General features: G+C 41.8%; 1 protein-coding gene across 3 annotated transcripts in view; it reads right to left on the reverse strand.

Moving 5' to 3' along the window:
- Positions 1 to 979: 979 nt before the first annotated feature.
- The window catches only part of RASSF3 (Ras association domain family member 3), a 114988-nt gene continuing 91485 nt past the window's right edge, over positions 980 to 24482 (reverse strand). For all 3 annotated transcript variants that reach the window (XM_054988672.1, XM_054988671.1, XM_054988673.1), the window contains 4 exons: positions 18466 to 18573; positions 17418 to 17682; positions 11117 to 11232; positions 980 to 3922 (listed from right to left, as the gene is read on the reverse strand). In XM_054988672.1, the coding sequence (XP_054844647.1) occupies positions 3770 to 3922; positions 11117 to 11232; positions 17418 to 17682; positions 18466 to 18573 (642 nt within the window). In that variant the 3' untranslated portion in view covers positions 980 to 3769. The remainder of the gene's footprint in view (positions 3923 to 11116; positions 11233 to 17417; positions 17683 to 18465; positions 18574 to 24482) is intronic.

Raw genomic sequence — 24482 nt, forward strand, 5'->3', positions numbered from 1 at the left:
GGTAAAAGACCATTTTCGAATTATGTATTTTCATATAGCTGGGTCATGAGGTAAACTTCATTCTTTTGAACATATTAACCAGAGGTTAAGAACTATTTCTATGGGGTACATGAACGTGAAATGACTTGTCGTGCTGTGTTTGTAGTTTGTTTCAAAATTAACTAAGCTAACCTTTGGGGCAGGAGTGGAAAGGTGTATGTAAAACATTTGAATAATGAAAGCAACTTCCCAATCCATATGCTATAGTGAACTGCTAGGTGTCATTTACTCTTCTGGATCAGGGCTTGTGCCTGCAGAGAAGTGGACGAATATGTATTCAGCAATCAGGGCCTGTACCTTTGCACAATGTGTTTACTAACAAGCACAGGGGATGATCAGGGGTGTGGACCAAAATATTCAGAAAATATGAATTTTTTACCAAATCTAAGAAAAAATTCAGAATTCCCCAAATTCCAAAATGATTCTCCAATTGAGATATTTCCCCCCAAAAAACCCAAACAAACCAGGCCATTGTTTTCTATAGGAAAACCAGTGGGCTCCATGGATCATTTTTTCAACCAAACTTCATTAAATTTGGAGGGAACCTACCTCTGACTGTCCTCTAAAGTTCCTCCAAAGAAGGAGCCCCCACCTACTCTTCATTATTCCCTGGGGACTATCTGGGGGTAGCAGTTTTCCAGCAAACTCCACTAATATTTCAGTGGACCTAATCCTGACAGTCCTCTAATGACCCCCAAGTTTCAGGAAGATTGAGCCCCTGAACAAGGAGCCCCCAGCCACTCCACTGTTTCCATTCAGGGAGAAAGTCAAAACTGACTCCCATTGCAGAAACACGGGCAAGGCTGCCATGGTCAAGGTATGAACTCATCCCAGAAAAAGCCCAAGAATGGAATTCCCCCAGAACCAAAGTGAAACATCTGTACTGATGCTAAATTGGGATTAGATTAGATAAATTTATCAAATTCAACAGAAACTGACATCATCTGTATCAACTTCAGCTTTAATGATGGAATCACAACTTGCTATTATAACATCTTTGCAGGGAATCAAATCTCTATAAAAAGAAAAGCTTTTTGAAATAAATAGTTTTTTTTAAAAAAAAACTGTTTTCAGTGTTTCCCTACACTGTCTTCATTTCATTTACACTTCATTCAGGTACCACTAAATAGACAATATACAGATTTTGCAACATACCTGACAGATCAATAATAGGCTACTAAAACAAAATTTTAAAAAACCTTTTGGGTCATTATTGACCTATTCTTTTAAATTAAATAAAAGTTGAACTAACCAGTGTTTTTGCAGGTATTTTGTAAAACGTCTAAGAATGTTTGAACAAATTCTTTTTTCCACTCTACTTAAACCTGTAGTGCATAAGATACCAAACAAAGATTTGGAGTAAAGAAACTTAAACATTCAAGTAAAAATAAAAATTCACATACTTTTAGAATTGTCCTCTCTGGACTCAAACAGTATTTAACTCAACAACAAATGTCTGATATTTAATAGCAAACAATGACTTTATGTATAAAACTAAATGAATCATAATGCCAGTTCTGAACTGTTCTCACATGTTGTATGTTAAAATGCCCTTACCTCAAGGAATACTTCACTGGAAGCCATGTTTAGAATGCACATTATCTCAGGAACTGCTCAATTGTGTATGGCAGCACATTCCAGGTGGAGGCACTCTGATCCCCACTTTATGCACAAGTGGGAGCAGTAAATAGCTTATAAATGTTACCGCTTCCATTATCAAAGGGCTGTTTTTGTTGTGACAACAGAGGAACAGTAACCTCTCAACAGGTAAGTATGCTACAGTACTAGAAAAATCATCCTGGCTGATGTATAAGCATCCCTGTACCACCATATAATGCAATGTTGCTTTGTTCCCAAAAAAATAACATTCCATCCAAGGTACTACAATGTTACATGGGAAAGAAAAAAAGAACAAATCATGGTACTGAGAATGTGATCACTAACTATTAACACTTCAAAAATATCAAGATTGTCTTTGCACATATGTAATTGGGGATTAGAAACCTTGGTGTGTTTCTTTTGGGGAGGGAAGACGGGTAAGAAGCATCTAAGATTAAAATGAAGGCACGTGTTCCCAAGAGAACATATCTTGGTGTTGCATATAATATCCACTAGGTGACACCAAAGTGGCAGGCAAGTTTCAAAAATACTGGCCAAATAATTAGGAGCAAAATGATGGCTGCTCATGAGTTTTTTTCAAAACTTACAAAGTTTTCTAAATAATTATTTTCCCTGGGGAGCTGAAAATATTTTTTAAAAAATTAGAACAAGTCTCATTTGTATAGATTTGTATTGCACACCATATCTTTGGTTTCATTTAGCCTATATACTTAAATACTTCTAGACAAAAATATATAGCTAGTCAATGGCAAGATTCTCTTCTCTATTTACCTTATGTTTGGTTGAGCTGCATACAGAACCCTAGTCGGCTTCTGAACTATTTAAAGTTTAAGCAGAAACCCTAAATTAAAACATTCAAATTGCTCAAAGCACAGGGCCATATACATATTTCCCAGCCTACTTAGATACAAAACATAAGAGGGGTCTAATCCAGCAGTCCATCAGCAGAAGGCACTACTCCCATCAGCCCTATCTGAACCCAGGAAAGTTAAATTCATGTAGGAAGAGATGAGCTGCGCTGAAGAAGGGAAGGGAACAAAATTGTCCCTCTAACCTCTTCTGCCTGTGGAGTTAAATAGTTCATGCAAATACTGCCCCATAAAAAGCAACTTTTCCAGGATAAGAAAGAACTGTTGGGAGGAAAAGAACAAGGAAAATACCCGTAATCCTTATACCATGGATCTCTAGATTCAACTCACTGATTTTCAAAAATAAGAAACACCACTATTTTATATGTACCCATATCAATTTCTCTGCACATTTAGACATTCAATGAATTAGACAAATGCTGGATTATTTTTTTAATGCTGATGTTTTACTCATGAAAACGTCAGCCAAATACTTAGTAAATCATAAAGCTCATAGAAGACTGGGACCAAAGCGTGCATTGCCCTTCACAAACTACTGCAGTTCAGTTTCCACTATCGTAAACCTTATCTCAAAAACAACTCTGAATATATTAATTTCAGTAATCCCAAACAGCAAAAACTCATCTTCTTTCCAACTGAAAAAACAGACTTCCAGGATCAACTGTTTGTCTTCCATTTCAAAATCTCCATTTCTTTTCTCTATCTCTTACCTTATTTCCAACCTCCTCTGTAACTTCTTCAGTAAAATTGTTTTAACGTCTTCTGCACATTTGGAACCATTTATGATTCCTTGTGATAAAAATGATTTCTTTACAAATTAAAGAGACTGGATTTGAAATAACACTCCTTGATCAAAACTAATTTTTGATACATAGCAAGAAAAATTTTTACCCACAACTTTTTATCAAAAGCCACAAATGAACATTAAAGCAAAGAATGTTTCATTATGTCTAATTTCAAAGAGACATCACAGAGTCACAATGACCATAAAGAAAGCTCGGAAAGACAAAGCACACAAAAGAGAGATGTACAAGTAATACAGTACTGCCATCTCTTTGTGTCTACATGCAAGATGCTAAGAATGTGATTTGTGGGACCTCTTCTTTGCAAAAGTTCTCTCTTGGCCTCAAAAATGGTCATATGTTTTAAAGAGGCAACCATCCTTGCTGTGTGTGTAGTATGTTTGGCATGATACATAGTATTTAGTAATGCAATTTTCCCTGAGTGTCCTTTGTCCCATTTTAACCTGGTGGTTGCCAAACTTCACCAAGAGCTTCTTCAAGTTTGTCTCTGTATGCTGCATAGCGCCTTTTTAAGTTCTGTAGTTGTTCATCTTCTTCTCTGTCCAGTATACGCAAGAAGTTATGTAGTTCAGGAAGGCTAAAGGCTTCCCACTGAAGGAAAAAAAAGGGCAAAAAAGTTAATGTAACTCATGAACAGTATCTCAGCTCCCATAATTAAACATCCAATAATAGTATGTATGGTTTTCCCTTTGTCATTCTCACCTTTATTCTGCATGTTATGTGATCTGAAAACCTGTACATACAGTCCTTAGAGGACTTAGCATTATAAACTAGACATAGTGAAAAGATGATCTTTACCCTAAAGTTCCATGTGTCTCCTTTAATGAAAAATTCTCACAAGACTTTAAAATATCACAAACACAGTAAGTGAAATGTATGAAATCCCAAAACAAAATCCGCATGATATCACTTTTTTGAACCTACCAAAACATCACAGAAAGCTGTTTTGTGTCATTTTGGTTGGTACTAAAACAAGGTATTACATGGGTTTGTCCATGTCTTCTGATTTTACCTTGGACCAGCACAGCTGCCTACAACTTTTTATGAGTAATCACCGATTGCTAGGAGTATGGAGGAAAGAAAGCAGATGAAATATTTATTAAAACGTTCATTTTTCTCCTTCATACAATTCCACCTATACTTTAGTTGCTATATTCTTTTGCTTGGAAGAAAATGAGTAACTGCTGACCACAAGAGTTTCAGCGCACTGTTCTGAACTATTAGGAATGGCTGTGAGAGTATGCAGTGGACAGATATTTTTGGCAAGACAGTTATACACAAAAGACTAAGGATTCCATCTAGTTTGGGTTTCAACTGAGTACCAAATAGCTCTCCAGATGTGCACTGTGGCCTAGGGGTGTGCAATTTTAACTTGATTTGGTAAAATTCGCTATTACCAAACTAAAAAGGGAATACCTAATCAAATTCAGTATTACCAAACTCAAGTTTACTTAATTAATTTGGTTTAATGCAGTAAACTTGGGTAAAGAACAGCAAAGAAACACGGTTTCCCGCCTTCTTTAACCAGATGGAACGGGGGAGAAGACAGTGGCAAGAGAGAAACGGTCAGTCCTTGCAGAAACTCTTCTTTTCTGGCCAATGGGATTCTCAAGAAGGTGAGTGCAATTTTTAAACTGCCCTGCAAAGAGTTAAATATGCAGGCTTGCCTCAGAGCAGCCTCCATTTTGCTCTGCCCTTGAGAGAGATTGCCTGCTTGCTGTTGCTGGCTGTTGGCTCTCTTTTTGTGGTCTGGCCTGCTTTGGACTGCAACTGGATCCTGCTTCCCAGAGAGTGGATTCCTGCTGCTGCCTGCTGCACCTGGAGGACTTCTGCTGCTACCTGGTTTGAGAATTGTAAACTCACTGGGTTTTTTCTCTCTGGGAGGAGGAGGTTGGCCTGGTGTCTGGGAGGGATAGGGTTAGGAGGGAGGGGTTGGGTTTTTTTTGAATTTTAAAAAACTGCTTTTTTGCTGTATGGGCTTTTGTGGGGGGGCACTTGGGTTTCTTGCTTTTGAATTTGGTTACATTTACTGTTAATTTTGCTGCTTGTTCTGCTGGGGGGGTCTTTTGTTTTATTCTGCTGTGGGTGATTGGTTGTTTGGTGTTTTATAGTTCCTGTTAATTTTATTAAATCCACTTGTTGGGGGGGCTGTTTATCCCTGTTGTGGGTGCTTTCTTTATTGTTGTACATTTTTGCTGGTTTTTCATTTGGAGGGGGATGTTTTGCCCTGTTGTTGGGACTTGCTCTTTCTTTACAGAAGTTTGGTTGGAATTTTTTGCTGGGTTCTGTTTTCTGTTGGCATAGAAGTTTAATTTGGTGCTCAATTGTTGTCAGCTGTTCTTCTTCTGGGGGAGGCGCTTGGTTCAGTTTGTTAACTTAAATTACCTAGTGGTGCTTGAGTGTACTTTTGGTATTCACACAGGGTTATGAACTTTTAAAAAGCTGGGATGGCTGTGGCTCTCCCCCTACCTGCGCAGAGCAGGCCAGCCCAAGTGTAGCTGATGTGCACCCGCCTGGCTTCTGGTGACAGCAAGAGGATTCGTGACAGTAAAAGTTTGCAAAGCCCTCTTTCCTGAGGCAGATGCAGGAGCATCACTCCCACCACAAGTACCTGAGGCAGGAGCTGGCACTGGGTAGGATACTGCTGCTGAGGCTCCCCCTCCTCCAGCTGCTGAGACCTAGCAGCGGGAGGAGAAGCATGAGGAATCTTTTGGGGTGGGCTTGGGGAATGAGCGTTTTCCATCCCTCATGCTCACCCCGGGGCCCTGGAGGGTGTTGGAGGAACTGGCGGACGGGCCCTCCATTGGTGAAACCTTACCCAGTTTCCTGAGACCAGCATGGCGAGGCAGGAGGAGAGGATGGTGGAAGAAGAGGAAGAGAGTGTGGAAGTAGTGACCCCCACCTCTACCCCTTCACCCCCCACATCTTTACCCCTTCACCCTCAGCCATCTTTTTCTGCCCAGTCTAGACACAGTGTGTCTGGCCCAAGCGCCTCATAGAAGGAGCAGGGCAGCATGGGCACCCCTTGTCCTCCAACATCTGGGAGCATTTCCAGAATATGGAGGACCCCCACTATGCACCACCAAACAGTGCTTCTTAGGGGGGAGAGACTGGCATTATACGGCTGCCAGAAAACCAGCAAGGGGGTCATCCTGCGACCACCTCTGGCATTCCCCTCTCCAGGTTTCCTGTAGGGAAGGGATGCCAAGCATCTCTGCTGGAGATGTTTGGTGCACATGGCACTAGTGTGCCAAGAAAGGGAATCCAGAGGGCATCTAGGCTCATCACTTGGAAGATTACAGAGATGATTGCTTTAGACGGGCAGCCGTTCTCCATAATAGAGGACTTCACATTCTGATGACTGCTCCAGCTAGTCTGTCCTTGGCACACCCCCTGCTTGCATCATGCTGAACAGGACTGTGATGCCCTCCCTTTATATGGCTGCCAAGGAACATGAGGAGGCACAGTTGTCTCACACTGCCAGGAGAAGTATGCACTTCAGACCTGCCCTCAGTCGCAGCATGCATACCTTTCACTTACTGAACACTGGTGGCAACCCAATGACCTTCAAGGTTGGGGTGGTATGACCAGCATCAAATAGGGCCAGATGGGAGACTGCTGAGCTGGCTCCTGCAAGGCTTTGCTCCATGTCAAGATATTCAACAAGGCACACATGGTGGAGAATATCATTGCCACCATCAAGAGGGAACTAGTGGACTGAGTAGATAAGGCCAGCGTCACCATGGGATAATGGTGTTTGATGGTGGCACAAACATGAAGGCTGTGGCAGTGTGAGTGGGCCTCAAGCACATTTATTGTGCGGCCCACAAACTTCCTCTCCTGGTGAAGGATGCTCTTGGTCTGGGTTCCTCCAGTGGACCTGCAGAGGACCCTGCAACTTGTGAGTCTCCTGAGAGTTGCAGAGCCCTGAGAGTTGCTTTCTACCAATCCACTGAGGTACTGGGCCAAGAAGAAGGTGGTCTAGTCATACCTCTCTCTTGAGGCTCAAAAGCTCCTCTCATGTCCTTTGACAAGTGTGGAGAGTGGGTGTGTCTTTTCCCATGCAGGCAACATTGCCAGCTTGCATTGCACTCGCCTACTCCCCTGGAGAATTGAGCAGTTGGTCTTCCTGAAGGTCAACATGCCACTATTCAATTTCCCGACTTTGTACTTCCAAAGTGAATGAGGTGAACCACTTTGTGACCTGCATCTTCTAAGAGTCTGTGACACGGGGGAAAACACTCTTCCCAAGTCTTAAAACTTAGGTAGAAAACCAGCAAGAGGACAGTTGATTCAGTTGGTAGAACAAACGCACAATGCAATTTGGACCACAAAACCACCAGCCCGTGTGAGCACAAATTTCTGCAGATAATTGAGAAAAGAGGCACTAGATTCGGTTTCGTTTTCTCAGCCATGTCGGACGCTCCTCTTCGCTGGCTCGAGAGGAAGCGGCCGAGCACCCTGTCCGGGCGGCTGATCTGCGAAGATTAGCCCCCAAAACTCCCAGTGAGGGAGGCTGGGTCCAGGACGCTGCGGGAAGAGCCCCCCGGAATCAATGCGGGGGGTTAATTGCCCGTTTGTCCCTACGGAGGCCGGCGGACGTGCGCGGCGCCTCGAGTGCTGCCGGGCCATGGGAAACGGCAAAGAGCAGAACTAGGCGAGAGCCTACAAGTAAGCGAATTCCTTCTGTTATTACAAGCGTACGTGAAGGAGAGGTGAGATCTGAAGCTAAGAAGGCTCACTCTTCCCCTTTGCTGAGTTTCAAAATTTGGTTGGCGCCCCCCCCCCCCCAAAATGGCAACAAAAAACCAAAGTCCTGCCCTTGGCAAGTCAGTTTCGGCTGCCTTAAAGGGAGAATCGCTGGAGGAAATAGTACGGAGGGCGGTTGGTGAAGCTATAAAACCCTTTGTTGACAAGCTGAATGAAACAGATCAAAGGGTGGGCTTAATTAAGAGCGAAGTGAAAACCATCAAGGAAGCAGCGGGGGGGGGCAGAGAAGTCTGCTCGGGAAAGTGCGTCACTCGTGAAGGCTACGAATAAAGAGCTTAAACTGGTGGAGAATCAGTTGATCGGGCTACAAGTGGAACGAACACAGACAATTTTGCGCCTCCAGAATGTGAAAGAGGAGGAAAACGAGGATTTACGGGGTCTTGTCTCGGAACTACTGGCGACACCCGCGAGGGCAACTAAAGAAGAAGTAAAAAGCGCCATTTTGGAAGCCCGTCGGGCTACTTCAAAATATGCAATGAAGCGTCAGCTGCCGCGCGAGATCATCATCGATTTTTCATCTAAGAGGATCCGGGACACTATCCTATACAATTCATACAATGCGGATTTGGACTTTTTGGGCAACAAAATTAAGATATTGAAAGACGTCCCATTTCTAGTTCGGAAAAGACGTTTTAAGTATAAAAAGTTCGCAGCTCTTCTGAGAGAACGTGGAATAAAGTACAAATGGTTATTCCCGGAAGGAATCTGGTTCAGCCATAAAGATCAAGCCTTTAAGATATTATCAGAAGATCAACTAAGGGATTTTGAGGACAGGAACCCAGAATTCCAGTGCACCAAGCAAGACGAAAAGGAGAAGTCTGAGGGGGAGGGGGAGGAAACGAGCACTGCGGCTGCAGTTGCTCAGAGAGAACTGCGTCCGGGACCCAGGAGGGGAAGAAAAATTTAACTTGAAATTAAATTGTAATTTGCATTTAGTAAGGTCAACCACTCCATCAATATAATATAAAGCTTTAACTTTTGAATAATGGCAGTATGAAGGGAAAACATTTTGTGTAGTATAGTTGTTACATGTTGTAGTTGTTGTGGTATTTTTCCCTTTTTCCCCTTGATCCCTGTCTTCCCTTTGTATTGTTAGTTAATGTAGTTAATAAAAAATAAAAAATGTCAAAAAAAATTAAAAAAAGAAATTTTTTAAAAAAATAAAAAAAGAGAGAGAAAAGAGGCACTAGAAATGTTGTTCTCTTGCACTGGGATGGGAAGAAGTCAGGAAGAGATGTTAGGAAAAGCAGAGAACAACACAACATGTATCACAGACGGAAACCCATAGAAACACCCAAACGAAGCTACAAACTGCTGTTGTGTAATATACTGTATGTAATGTGGTGTTCTAAATGTTAACTTTCCTCATTGCAGTGGTGGAAGGGATGACTGATGTAATGTGCTGTTCTAATATGCTGTTGTTCTAATGTTAATTTAACTTTCCTCATTACAGGGATGGGAGAGGATGGCTGATGATGAAGTCTGCTGTAGAGAGGTTTCTCAAGTACCTGTCAGGCCAGTGGGCAGGAATCGTGATCACTCTTATGCTTGCCATTGTCTTGTGCTTGTGGCTGAGTACTGCTTGGTTCTATTCGGTTGTGTTCCCCCTCTGGCTGAACCCAGTGCCTGCCTGCTGTGAATGACATTGGTTCTGTTGGGCTATGTTGCAAGAGTGTCCCTTGCTTCACTTGGGTTCTGGGGGGGATTCCATTCCCTTGCTTCAGTTTGCTTCTAGTTGCATGGTAACCTTGGTGCATGTGTTTCTGCAGTGAGAGTCAGTTTGGAGTTTTTTTCCACAACAGGGACAAATGGAGCAGCTGGGGACACCTTGTTCATGGGCCAGCAGAATCGAACTCCGGGGTTCAATCTCCCTGAAACTTGGGGGGATCTTTAGAAGACAGCCAGGATAGCTCCCCTGAAAAACTGGTGTATTTTACTTGCAAAATTTTACCCCTAGCTCCCAGATTGTTTTTCCCATAGGGAATAATGGAGATTGGAGGTGGCTATGAAGTCCCCCCTCCCCAGGGTCCAATCTCCTTGAAACTTCAGGAGTGTTTAGAGGGCAGTCAAGAGGTAGGTCCTCTGCAAATTTGGTGGATTTTGCTTGCAAAATGCCACCCCCAGCCCACTGGATAGCCCCATAGGTTTCCCCATAGGGGAAGATTCGAGATGGCTGAGGGCACCTTCTTTGGGGTGGCATAAAGTAGCCCCCACACACATACCCTGGCCACCGGATATGCCTGAATTGAATTGAGTTTCCCATAGAAAACAATGACTGAATTTTACCAAATTTACTCGTATTACTGAACTGAACTGGAGAATAATAATAACATTCGATTTATATATCACCCTTCAGGACAACTTAATGCCCACTCAGAGCGGTTTACAAAGTATGCCATTATTATCTCCACAACAAAACACCCTGTGAGGTAGGTGGGGCTGAGAGAGCTCCAGAGAACTGTGACTAGCCCAAGGTCACCCAGCTGGCTACAAGTGGAGGGGTGGGAAATCAAACCCGGCTCTCCAGATTAGAGTCCCGCACTCTTAACCACTACACCAAACTGGCTGTAGTGGGAAATACTGACATTTTTTTTCCAGTTTGGTACTACTGAACCCAAATGTACCATTTTTTTTTCCTGTGCACAGGGAAAAAAAACATGTGCCTATAATGTATGCCTACATATAGTTGACCTCTTGGGCAAGATATGACCCATCAGTAAACCTAGGGACCCTCAAGGTCTCTTCTACCTATGGGACTGGATCTAGACTAATATTTCTACAGGTGGAAGGACTTCTGCTCACAGACCATGATTTTCCTACTTCACTGTGGCCCAAAATGCCTCTCAAAATACTGTTCCGGGGGGAGAGGGCCCCCTCAGAAACATAATGGGGGGGGATTTCAGGCTACTATGAGGAGAGGGAGGTGGGAAAATCATGCTCTGTGGGTAGAAATCCTTGCATCTGTGAAAATGTTTAGTCTAGATCCTGCATATTAGAAGCACAGAAGCAACTTACCAAAACTTCTCCAGTTTCATGTTCACGCAGAACAAAACTAAGCATTTCTGTTCTTGGGCCTGCCACCAATCGCAAATAAAGGGGATGTTCCGTTTCTGAAAGCTTGCACATATAAACTTCAGACAAGAAAAATATTATAAAATAAAGATTAAACATGCAAACATGGATTTCAAATGAACTGTAATGAAACATAAATCAATCATGAGAGAATGATATTTGAATCCCTACTGTCAGGAAATCTGCTGGGTGACCATGGGCTGGTCACACTCTTTTAGTCTAACCCACCTCCCAGGGTGGTTGTAGGATAAAATGGAGAAGAGGAAAATTATGTAAGTCAACTTGGGTCCTCACTGGGGAGATAGGTACGATATAAAGGAAAAAAATAAACTAACTAAATAAAAATTGAATGTTGTAAATAAATAAAATCAAGTACAACAACTAAAAACTCACGCATACACAAAACCAAATCCCATTATAAAAACCAAGTATTTCAAGGATATATTAAATCACATACTGCAATAATTGTTACTACTAATACCAAATGAAGGATCTCTTAGTAAACAAACAAACCCTTCAATGTTTTCAAAGAAACGCAAAGAAATGCAAGGAAAGCTATCAAAAATGGTGTGATAGAAATGAGCTAATTAAGCAGACTGTCCTGGCTGTCCTGTCAGTGTCAATGACGGCAACGTAGCTTGAATAGCTACCTTAGGAGCATTCACTAGTCATCTCTTTGCCAAGTTTCTGATGGTTAGTAGAACTTGCCTAATTAAACAAGCTAGGGAATAGCGTTCTGCAAAACTGATCGGCATGGTGTTGTGGTTAGAGGTGCAAACTAGATCTGGAAAACCCAGGCTGAATCACCAGTGTGCCATGGAAGCTCACTGGGTGAACTTGTGCCAGTCACACACACTCACCTTCCGCATAGGGTTGTTGTAAGGATAAAACCAAGGAGGAAAGAATGATTTTGTACACTGCTTTGGGTTCCCATTGGGGAGAACAGCAAGACATAAGTATCAGACTTCCTAATATTTATCTCTTGGATGTTCTCTTAAGAATGCACTGTGCAGGAGGCAGCTTAACTTCATTATTATGCTATCGTAGGTTATTTGCTAGCAGGGTCAGATGTGAGGGCTATTTGCTCCCTAGCACCGAAGTCAGGCTTCTGCTGGCAACTAGGGGTGTGCAGCAAAAAAAAAATCAGTATTATTCAGATCTGGATATCAGAAATACCACAAATATTTAGTTTTCCTGATATTCAGGTCCAAAAATACCAGAACAGTATTCAGAATTCCAAATATATCCAGCTGTTATTCCCTTTAGGGAAATCTTTCTGGAAGGCTAGAGGGACCATTTTTCAAACAAACTACATCAAAATTGCAGGGAATCTAGTCCTCCCTGTCCACTAAAATCCCTCCACCTTCTAAGCGAAGTTGCCTGTGAAGCCTACAAAGGAGGGAGCCAGGGAACAAGCTTTAAAATGTGGTTCCCAGATATTCCCAAATATATCTGGATAATCCGGTAATGTAAATATCAGTTTATCCAAATATATCTGAATATGCTGGATATAACCGAATAATTCCATATAGTTATTTTTTGGGTATTCATTCAATATTTCTAAGCCGAATCGCACACCCCTACTGGCCACTTGCTAAGACTGCAGACGTCGTCAAACAAGAATTAGCCTACTGTTTCCGTGACCTAGTGCTTTGATCAAATGGTCAGCATATCACAAACATTTTAGCAACCATGCTTTTCTATCACTATGTAAAGGCCTTTGTACAAGTCGTTTGTAGTTTGGGGGATGGCTGTCATCAGTATACTGATAATACCCAAGGTCTGCATCTCCCTATCCAAAACTACTGATAATGTGGTAGAGGTCTTGAATCACTGTCTTGCTATTCAGTGAATACATTGAAACTAAAGCCTGGAACAACAGAGGTAATGCTGGGTGGGAAGGTGGAGATCTTGAAGGACACTGTGCTCCCCCACTTTTGATAGGGTTCAAATGTCCCTTGCTGACTCAGTTAAGAGCCTAGGGTTTATACTGGATCTAACATTACTGATGGATAAGCAATATAATGCAGCTGCAAAAAATGCTTTCTTCCATCTTGGTGTAGCCTGGAAGATGTCCTGCCCACCTTGACATGGCCAATTTGACAACCTAGATCCATGCCATGGTAGCATTGAGACTAGACTACTGTAATGCACTCTACATACAGCTCCCCTCAAAGTCAACTCCAAAAATACCAGTTGGTGTAGAATGCTGCAACTTAGTCATTATTGGCAGCTAAGCCAAACATGCATATTACTCCCATTCTGCAGTCACTCCACTGGCTGCTCAGGCTCAATTTAAGGTACTGGCTATCACATACAAAGTCCTTCATGGTGTGTTGACCTCTCATATCTGCAGGATCACCTCTCTCCAATGGCCCATGCTGACAGCTTTGCTCATCTAAGCAGCACCTGCAAATGTGCAAAATCAATGAATGCCTGTACACACGCATTTTCTGTTGCGGTTGCTCCTTTTAGTAGGGCCGGTCTAATGAGCTAAGGAAGGCTCCTGCTCCCCTGGCTTTCCACAAAAAATGCATAACTAAATTATTCAAAAGGGCTTTCTTACACAAGTAATAGGGCTGTACTGAAACAAAATGGTTCAGAAAGATGCTTGGCTAAAGTGTTTGGAATTGTGGACTATACTGCGTATAACTTGTGCTGTCTGTTGCTGTAAGCAGGATCCCACTATGTAATTTTTGCATCATTTAACACATCATGGTAATGCTTATGCTTTGTTTCAGCTCTGTTCAGATTTCTGCAATCCAAATCCTACTGCACTATTAATTGGATGCCCCGTGCTGTTGACTGTATTGACTTACACTGTGTAACCCACCTAGAGTCTCAGTAAGAAAGGTGAACTATAAATAACATAAATGAATAAATTATCCATGATCCAAAGTCAATGTAGACACTTCACCTTTCATCACGTGAACATATGTAAAAAAACATCCAAGGAAACAATAATTCAGGACAACTTAGAAACTGCCTGTGTGAAACATTATCAAGTTTCTCTATATTTGGAAGAAAGTATTTATTGATTGTTCTTAGAAATTCACACATTAGAGAATGATCAGATTGTCTCCCTCTCCAACTAATGTTTGCTGAACACAATGGGTTGAAACATGGTGATCAATTGGCAGTTGTTGTTTTCTCCTCTGTAATCAGCCTCTTGACTGCATACTGTCCATGCAAGTCCCATAACCCCAGGAATAAACTTTCCAGGGTCACAGAAGAGATTGCTCAGGGAGGGGGAACATGGGAAAGATACATGATCCTTGTGCCAATAGATCGTGGGATCCAGCCCAATTATTTCTTATAAAATTTTAAGAAATATGATGAAGACTACTAGTGCTTCCCTAATCAATGTACATTTCTAACTTGATGATTTATCACGAGCACTTCACAATTTACTGAGCACATCAAACAAAGCAAATTTCCCTGCATCAAAGGAAAATGCTTGTACAAGATTTGCTATTTCATTATCTCCTCCTGCCCCTCCTCTGGACTTCAGATACCTGGAACTCTTTAAGAAGGCAGAATTCAATTTTGTACACTATAAAATTCACCTCTCTATTTAAAAATTTTGTTTAAAAAATCCTTTAAATATGTTTCTTTCTACTCTTGTAGTGCTATCAGTCACATAAAGTAATAGGCATCATTTATACCCTACCATTCTCCATGGGGACCCTTAGGTCAGTCTCCTCTCCTCCATTTTACCCTCACGTTCACAACCACCTTGTGAGGCAGGTTCGGTTGACAGCATGTGACCAGCCCAAGGTCACCCAGTGAGCTTCCATGGCAGAGCAGGTATTTGAACTGGAGTCTCCCAGATCCTAATCCATCTCTCTAATGACTACACCACACTGGCTCTCATAAAATTCACCCATTTAAGATTTTTGTTTAAAAGTTAAACATGTTTATTTCTACACATAGAGTACCATCACAGTCACATAAAGTGACAGACTAGTGAACATGAAATCGGAATATAATTCCTTGCAAATAATTTTATTTTCCAAATGTCACTCCAACGTTGGACTTCACTAGCAGAACTCATTTGCCAATCTCAAGACACCTTAGGACCAAGCTGAACATGACCTGGAGGAAGCACAATTAAAATCTCTGATTACTTTAAATGACTTCCAGTAGTCAAAGGGGCATGAAGAAACATTGGTACTGGTGGGGTGGATGTAATGAATTCTTCACTGCTTTCTCCAGTATCCCCCCCACCCCAACACTGCTATTTGATCCATGGGATGCCATCATACATGAATGAGAGAAGCTAGTTTCCCCTTCCCCTTGAATTCCGGTAATTGCTCTTCCACAGCACCGATTTGATCCTTAAAGACTGAATCTTAAGGATAAAAATCTATGTTATTAAAATAATCTGGTTTGTAATTAAGTCTGGATTTAATCCAAGCAAACATTGGCCATTTCCACACAAGTTGGATAATACACTTTCAATGCATTTTAGCTGTCCTTTGGAAGTGGATTTTTTGTTCCACACACGAAAACTCAGTTCCAAATGTTCACTAAACAGCATTGAAAGTGCATTATGCAACGTGTGTGAAAACAGCTATTGTTTATTATGGAAAGACAGAATATAAATGCTTTAATAAATAAAGTCTACATCTAAACAGCAGCGTATAAATACATAAAATAAAAAACACACATTCAATTAAAACTGAATCATATCTATACAATACACTGAGTTAAAAAGCTGCTTTGCAAAATTGAAAAATATTTCACTATAAAAAAGAATGATTTCTCAAGCTATCTTTTATAAATGACACAATAAATCATGTAGTATATTTCTTACTGTGGGCTTCCTATTGCACCTAAGGAACACCAAATCATCACAGAAGTAAAGCCAGGAAATGCCATTCCATATGAGTGATCTTGTTCTTCTATTCAATGGTCAACAACAACTACCCAAGCTCTACCCGTGTGTGCAGTTCTCAAAATAATAAGTATCTACAACTAGCCAAAGCATGGACATATATTTACCTATCCTTGCTCCTGCAAAGTTCTCAGCGATAACAGCCTAATCTCATTTCCAAATAAGATCTCTTCCAAATAAGATCCCAGCCCTCAAGGCAGTGGATTTTGCTTATTATCCTTGTGTCATGATATGGACATATATCTGCAGGCCTTTTAGATATCAAAGCGGCCTGTGATTTACCTTTCAAATCCAGCCCTGGGAAAGCAGTGAGGAGAGGACAAACTTGGCAGGGTACTACATCATTTGCTCTAACTGACACCTCTCCTTGGGATGTTTGTTATAAACTGATATCCTGTCAGGGATAAATGGATGTTGTTCTAGCCTTTTGCATGTCGACATAAAACCAGCTTCGTGGCCTACGTGTACCTACATGACAAGGGCCAGAAAGGTCATGGAGTTTGGAAGAAACTGGTTTTAACTCCCTAGGAGGAAAGGAAATCCTCTCCCCAGAGGTTGTAAAAAGGCTCTGGTGCCTTTTGTGTTGTGGTTCATTGGGATGGAGAAAGAAAAGTGCTAGGTGAGCTTGCCTCTATTCCCTATCCCCCCAAACAACAAACACTCATCCCTGCAAGGGATGTTTCAGGTACCATTTGAGATTAGACTTTGTGTTTACTTTACCTTCTTTTATTAGCTGTTAAGACTTATGCTCCACTCCTTCCTACATATCAGTGTGCTCTCTGTATTTTATATTCTGCTGTAGTACAATAAAGATCTTTCTTAGGTTCAATCAAGCTGTGTCCAAGCCTCACTCATGAACCTCCTGCTCAACCATCTGCTAGAACTCCACATGCATACATAGGCTCAGCAGCATCCCAAATGGATGGTGAAGATCAAGCTTGTTTTAGGTTGGGTGGTGGCAGCTACTAAAGGAGCCTAGGACTGGGAGTGAGTGAGAAGTCCCCATCCCCAGTCGTAGTACCTTGCATATGTTCAGAAAGAGCCAAACCATACCTGTTTAAGCAGTGGTAATTCTGCAGTATATGTAGCCTGCATGAACAAAATTACAACAAGCAAGAAAAATAAGTTTTAAATAGGGAACTAGACTGAAATCAATTATTTACCTGTTCCTATTAAATAATGTAACCTTTTCCAAAACTTATGCAGTTGTCAAGGATCTCTCCTCCCTGACACTTTGCACTTCATCTTCAACTCAGTGTTAAGGAGTTATCACCTGAAACCTCCCTCCCTCCAAGACACATCATCAATCTCATTTATTGCGAATATACAAAAGATCAAAAAGCTTACCTTGATCTTCCCTGTGACAACGTTTATAAAGCGCAAATTTAGCAGGATTATCAGCCACCAGAAACTTTTTCAGCAGAGCCTCGATAACTTCACGGACAGTATTAGTGCTGCTAATGTGAAGAGTATTCACGTAGCCCTTAGGTAAGTAAAAAGCTGTCTCATTGTTGATGATGTGTTTTCCTGGATTCATAGAAGCCCATACTGTGATAGGCCTGCACAATTCCATCTGAACTTTGATAAAGCCAGTGTACACCCCATTGGAGTTCTATAAGAAAGCACATCATGAAATCACCAACTCCTTAAATTATTTTACTTTGAACGATATTTGGAACGTTTTTTCCAAATATAACAAACACCACTCTTCTGAAGCATGACTGGAGAAATATCCTAAGCGTAATGCACAGTGGACCTAAAGATGTTCAAAACATGTTGTCCCATAGCCAAGGAAGAACACAAAATATCTGCTGAATGTAACTGGTATTATGAAAAAGTCATTCCTATTGTGGCTTTGTTTTACAGCATCAAAGCAGTATAATGCTTTCTTTTAAGGAAATATTGGAATGTATTAACTGTGTAATTCTAATAATTTTTTTAGCAATTCTTTGGAAGAAGAGGTTAGCAATTTCTTCTTCCCTCTACTGACAGCCAAGAATAAACTTTCATGGGGCTCAATGGACTATGATGTGAAGGGGATAAGACAAAGTCCATGGATGGTTGGATATACCCCATCAATATCTAAATGAAGAATTTATAATAAACAAGGAGTTTACTTGGAAACCCAGTGTATGTATATTTGTAATGTCAGTGTATTTTATCAGTTATTCATTGTAACAGAAGGTTTGAATGAATTTGGGAACTGAGAAACCATCATTCTTTAACAAGCATTCTTTCACTTCAGATATATTATACACTTTTAAAACATCTGTGCTGAACACTACATTTTTAGCACAGAAAACCAATGTTGGGAGACACTTTGCAATATACCTAAGTTTACATGCCAGTAATGTTGTAATGATTCTCTAGTTCAAAAAAGTCATACAAGTCTTACCAAGGTCATCTTTAGCTTGTCAGTAACATCTGAATTGTAAATTTGGATTTTTTCCTTGACTGCTTCTTTGGTGAGGTAAGTATGAGTTTCTTTCTCTTTCTGAACATCCTATAAAAAGACAAATCAACAGAAAACAGTTTTTTAAACATCAACCATGTAGCATGAGCGTTTATAAAAGATAAGCACTATGCAGAAAAACATAAAAGACAAAGATCTACATAAAAGTTTCTAATTTAAATCTGTATACTACTATACGTTTTACAATTTTTTCTCTAAAATAGCTCATCAGACTTGAATGATGTTCCAAGATGCAATCTCTTGTGAGATAGTGCTTTGTACAAGACACAGAATCATGCAAGGAAGTGCCAGCTACTCAAGCTGCTGTTGCTTCTCTCACTCTCTCTCCACAACCAAGACATTTAAAATCAACGTACTATTTATTCACTTATTTGCACCATTTATACCCCACCTTTCCCCTCATGGGGGCCCAAAGCAGCTTACATCATTCTCCTTTCCCCCATTTTATCCTACTATGAGGTAGGTTACGCTAAAAGTATGTGACTGGCCCAAGGTCACCCAGTCAGCCTCCATGGCAGAGTGGGGATTCAAACTTGGGTCTCCCAGATCCTATTCCAGTACTCTAGCTATTATACTACACTGGCTCCATTCACCACAGGAACATAAACCAGCAGCAAAACAAAAAAGTTTTTTGTTCTAAACCTTGCCTTTTGGACCTTTATTACAGCTCCTCCTTACATTACCTTCAACGTTTACGTCAGGAAGGCCCTGGTCACACATCCAACACTCCTTTTTTCTCCACACACAGAGGACTTCAAGTGTTCTCTACTTTACCAAGGCTTTTACCTTGAGAACATCTTCCCTTTAGAGTTTGAATCCCACTGCTAACTTGGGGCATTTTGCTCTGTTTGTGTGACCCATATTTTACTGCATCTCAAAAGGTTTTCAATGCCACCCAAGGCTTTCACCTTAGATCGCTTCATTTAACTGGTATTATAGGAAGGCTTTGTTATAGAGAGCAGTATGACAGAATGATCAGTACATGGAGGTGGCTGAGAGGACAAAAAAGGATTCTATATTCCAGAAGGATGAGGCATTTTGCTTAACCAGAAGTAGAATTTATTTGTAAGTACATAAATGTGATGGTTCCAGAGAACTGATAAGCGTATTGGTTTCAGAATAGGTTTGGTGGTTTCAAAAATGGTTACATCTTCTTAAGGTATATTCACAGACCTAGTCACAGATCTTCTCTAACATAACACACACTCTTCTCATCCAAACATATATAGATTCACTCAGGATTTTCCACACAATTTGCCTAACTGAGATAAATAACCACTCTCTGAGATACACACAGACTGATGCAGGCTCACACACAGTTTGCCTGATTTAGACAGAATATCTCACAACTAGGGGTGTGCACCCAAAAGCAGGAAAAACATTCGGAAACACCGAATGTGTTTCTGCTGGTTCCCCCTAGGGCTTGGGCAGGGGCTTCTAGCCCGTCTGTCCTGGTATTGGCATCCCAGGTAGGCATGCGTGCTTCTTGCCCTTTGAGTCTTGATTAGGCAGTGCGCACCTGGTCAGCTTCCCTGGCTGGCTCCTTTCCCCCCTCACTCTCTGCTGGCTGGAGCTGAGTCACCTCCTCTGGGCTATACGTTTAATTGATCATGAACCAGAAAATCTATGGGCTGAAACCAGAGATATTATCAAGGAAGAACATGCAAAGACTATTCCTTTAGCCAAAAGAAAGCCTAAATGGATGACTGAGGAAACTCTTAAAATTGCTAAAAACAGATGAGAAGCAAAAGGTGACAGAAAGAGTAAGAATTCTAAATGTAGCTTTTCAGTGACTTACACGCAGAGACAAGGAAATCTATTATAATAACTAGAGCAAAGAAACAGAACAACAAAAAAGGAAGAACAAGAGATCTGTTCCACAAGATCCAAGAAATCAAAGGGAAATTCAAGCTATGGCTTGCGATGCTGAAAGATCAACATGGAAATACAGTATCTGATCAGGACAAAATAAAGATGGAAACAATACACTGAAGAACTATGCAGAAGAGATGGAAAGTGTCATGTCTGAGCCCCATCCATGCCAATGCTAATACTGAACCAATGTTTCATACTGTAACTTGATGTCCTATTGCCAATGCCATAACTGTATCTTTCACAGGCTGCTTGTAGATGCTTATCTAACGGACTGCAGAAACTTTCAGTGTTCATGACCTTGTAGACTACTCACTCCCATGCATTGCTATGTCTCAACTTGATAGTACAGCAATGTGAGATGTTCTCAGGGCAAATTCGCACCACAAATCCTGTTTACTGTTGGGAGGGGGGAAGGAGCAACCATATGTGTTAAGAGGAAGGGTTTTCCCAAGAATTACTATTCCTGTCAATGTTGCTCTTATTGCTCAGATGCTTACCTTGCTTCTGAGTAATCCTATGGACATATCTGTGGAAATTATTTGATTTCTGAATAAAAACCATTTAACCAAGAGCATGGATTTCTTGTTGCAATGGTACAGGGATCTATCTGCCATAGCCTGTCATCCATAGCCTGACAGAAAGACAGATGACAGGTATTTTCAAAGATGGATCTTTTGACAAAGAAGCAGAAATCTCAGGAAGTGACATAAAAGCTGCATTCAAAGCAATTAGGAAAATAAAGCACTTGGAGTAGATGGAATACTAGCAGAGCTATTTTACGCTATAGAAATTGAGTCCATCAAAATTTTAACAAGAATCTGTAACAAACATGGAAATCAAAACAATGGCTTATAGGCTGGAAACACTCAGTCTACATTCCAAAAAAAAGGGGATGTCTAAGAGTGCAGCTACTATCAGACCATTGTGTTAATTTCCCATGCAAGCAAAGTGATGCTCAAAATTATACAGCAAAGACTCTTACCATATACAGAACAAGAAATGCCAGATATTCAAGTTAGATTCAGAAAAGGAAAAGGCACTAGAGATCACACTGCAAATTTACAATGGCTAATAGAACATACCAGGGAATTTCAGAATAAAATCAGCCTATGTTTTATAAATTACAGCAAAGTTTTTGACTGTGTGGCTTATGAAAAGCTATGGAGAATGTTAAAAAGAAATAGGGGTTCCACAAAATCAGATAGTTTTGATGCGCAACCTTTACTCTGGACAAGAAGCTACTGTTAGGACAGAATATGGGGAACGGGCCTTTGGACACTTACCAAGAAGGGTCCTTCTCCTCTGAGGAACAGAGGACATCCTAGGTGATTCCCTTTGCCCAATCAGGGAGGCAGGAAGTTAAGTTTCTTCCTCTTTCCTGTTGGTACATGGAACACCCCCTTTCTCAGTTTGGGTGACTCCAAACAGCAGTGGAATTTTTCTGGTACTGGTACTGCTCGAGAGCGACTTTCACTTGGTACTTAGACCTTTAGAATGGTATAGAAAAAAAGGAGACAACACGGAGAGATAGACGTAGAAGGACAGTGATGAGGAACCTGGGAGGGGCAAGATGTCCTCCGTTCCTCAGAGGAGAAGGACCCTTCTCGGCAAGTGTCCAAAGGTCCATTCTCCCTCTGAGGTGGAAGACATCTTGGGTGCTCCCAAAGCAGTTACTCTTTACAGGATGGGTCGAGTTCCTCATCCTGTATCATGTGTTGAAGCACTCTCCTTCCAAGGGCGGCATCTGCCGAGTCGTACGGGTTTAGCTTGTAATGTCTCATGAAGGTAGAAGACTGAGGAACAAGTGGCGGCCTTGCAGACTTCCTCCACCAACATGTTGTTGTGCAGAGCTGTGTTAGCAGCTGCACTCCTGACTGAATGAGCTGTGATTCCCCTGGGAATCTCTCTGTTGCTTGATCTGTAGGCTTCTATGATACAGGTCCTGATATTCCTCCCAATTGTCACGCCAACATTTTCTTCCCAACATTAGGAGGGGAAGTGTTAATGAAGAGAGAATCCGATTTTCTATCGATTCTGTTCTGGTCAAATATGCTTTGAGAGTTTTCCGCACATCAAGATTGTGCCATACCCTCTCCTTAGGATGAGATGGATTGGGACAGAAGGAGGGAAGAGTAATCTCCTGCACCCTATGAAGCCCAGAGCTTTGCCTTGGGTAGAGAGGTTGGATCCCTATGAAGGACCACCTTATCTTTATGGAAGATGCATAGACTAGGTTTGATAGATAAGGCTCCAAGCTCTGAGATTCTCCTGATTGAAGTGATGGCCATGAGGAAAAATGGTCTTCAACTTCAGCCATCTTAAAGATATGTCTATTATTGGTTTGAAGGGAGGCCTAGTCAGGCATGACAAGATGACATGTAGGAATCCAGTGGACCGAACAGGTCCACAATCTCCAAGTAGGAATCCAATGGACCATTGGTGGGCTTAACCAGGTGGCACCTCCCAAGAAATGTTGTATGAGAGGGTGCTTGGACAGGGAGAAACCCTCCACGGGAGGAAGAACAGACACCAGGGCCGCTACTTGTTTTCGCTGTGTGGCTGGGCTTGAGGCCAGAGTCTAGTCCATCCTGAAGGAAACCTAGGACAGATACCATGGATGGCCAAAAAGACAAATAAGTGGGTTCTAGATCAAATCAAGCCTGAATTCTCCTTAGAAGGTAAAACGGCCCCTTGGATACTCACCGTGAAGGGTCCTTCTCCTCTGAGGACAGGAGGACATCTTGGGTGTTTCCCACCAACCAATCGGGGAGGCAGGAAGTAGAATCTTTCTTCCTCTTCCTTGGTACGTGGGACCACCCTCTCTTTCCTCAGTTCGGGTGACTCCCCTCAGCAGTATCTCGTGCTTACTAAACCTATACAACTATTATAACTGTAATCTGAGAATAGAAGAAGAAAGAACAACATGCAAACATGCAAACGCTCTCTACAATGAAAACACAGAACAAACTCCGGCATCAATAACTAGATTTACAGCCGGAACATGTATAATGACATGAGTAACAATGTGAAGTACAGAAATGACAATGACAGATGGACGAAGCTCCAGGGAGGGCAAGATGTCCTCCTGTCCTCAGAGGAGAAGGACCCTTCACGGTGAGTATCCAAGGGGCCGTTCTCCCTCTGAGGCGGAGGACATCTTGGGTGCTCCCAAAGCAGTTTACTAAGTCCTGGGTGGGACGGAGTCTTCGTCCTCTACTACATGCTGAAGAACTCTACGTCCAAATGCTGCATCTGCCGAAGCATAAGTGTGGATATGGTAGTGCCTGATGAAAGTGGATGACGACGACCAGGTAGCTGCTTTACATATGTCTTCTATGGAGGCATTCCATCTGAGAGCTGCGTTTGTAGCCGCGCTCCTTGCCGAGTGTGCTGTGATTCCTGATGGAACTTACAGCTTCATAGTTTTGTAGGCCTCTTGTATACATGATTTGATGGCGTATGCAATGGCAGTGGATGACATGCGTTGCCCCAATCTGGGATGTGAAACGTTGACGAAGAGAGAATCCGATTGACGGATCGATTCAGTCCTTATCATGTATGCCTTAAGAGCTCTCCTAACGTCAAGATTGTGCCATTCCTTTTCTTTCGGATGAGATGGCTTCGGACAAAAGGAGGGCAAATTGATTTCCTGTGACCTATGGAAGGTGGAATACGCCTTAGGCATAAAGGAAGGGTCTGTCCTAAGGACAACCTTGTCCCTATGAAAAATGCATAGGTCTGGACGGACAGATAGAGCGCTCAACTCGGAGATACGTCGAGCCGAGGTAATGGCCACAAGAAAAATTGTCTTCAGCTTCAGCCATTTCAGTTGTACATCCTTAATGGGCTCGAATGGAGGTTTAGTCAATGCTGAGAGAACGATACTTAAGCGCCAAGTAGGAAACCTGTGTACCGTTGGAGGTTTCAACAATGTAGCACCCCTCAGGAACCTTCGCACATGGTGATGTGAGGCCAGAGGCACTCCATCTAATGCTGGTAGAACAGTGCTAATGGCTGCCACCTGTTTCCTCAGCGTGGCCGGGCATAAACCTCTGTCTAGCCCC

Source organism: Eublepharis macularius, chromosome 9, assembly GCF_028583425.1.
Source record: "Eublepharis macularius isolate TG4126 chromosome 9, MPM_Emac_v1.0, whole genome shotgun sequence".
Lineage (NCBI taxonomy): Eukaryota > Metazoa > Chordata > Lepidosauria > Squamata > Eublepharidae > Eublepharis > Eublepharis macularius.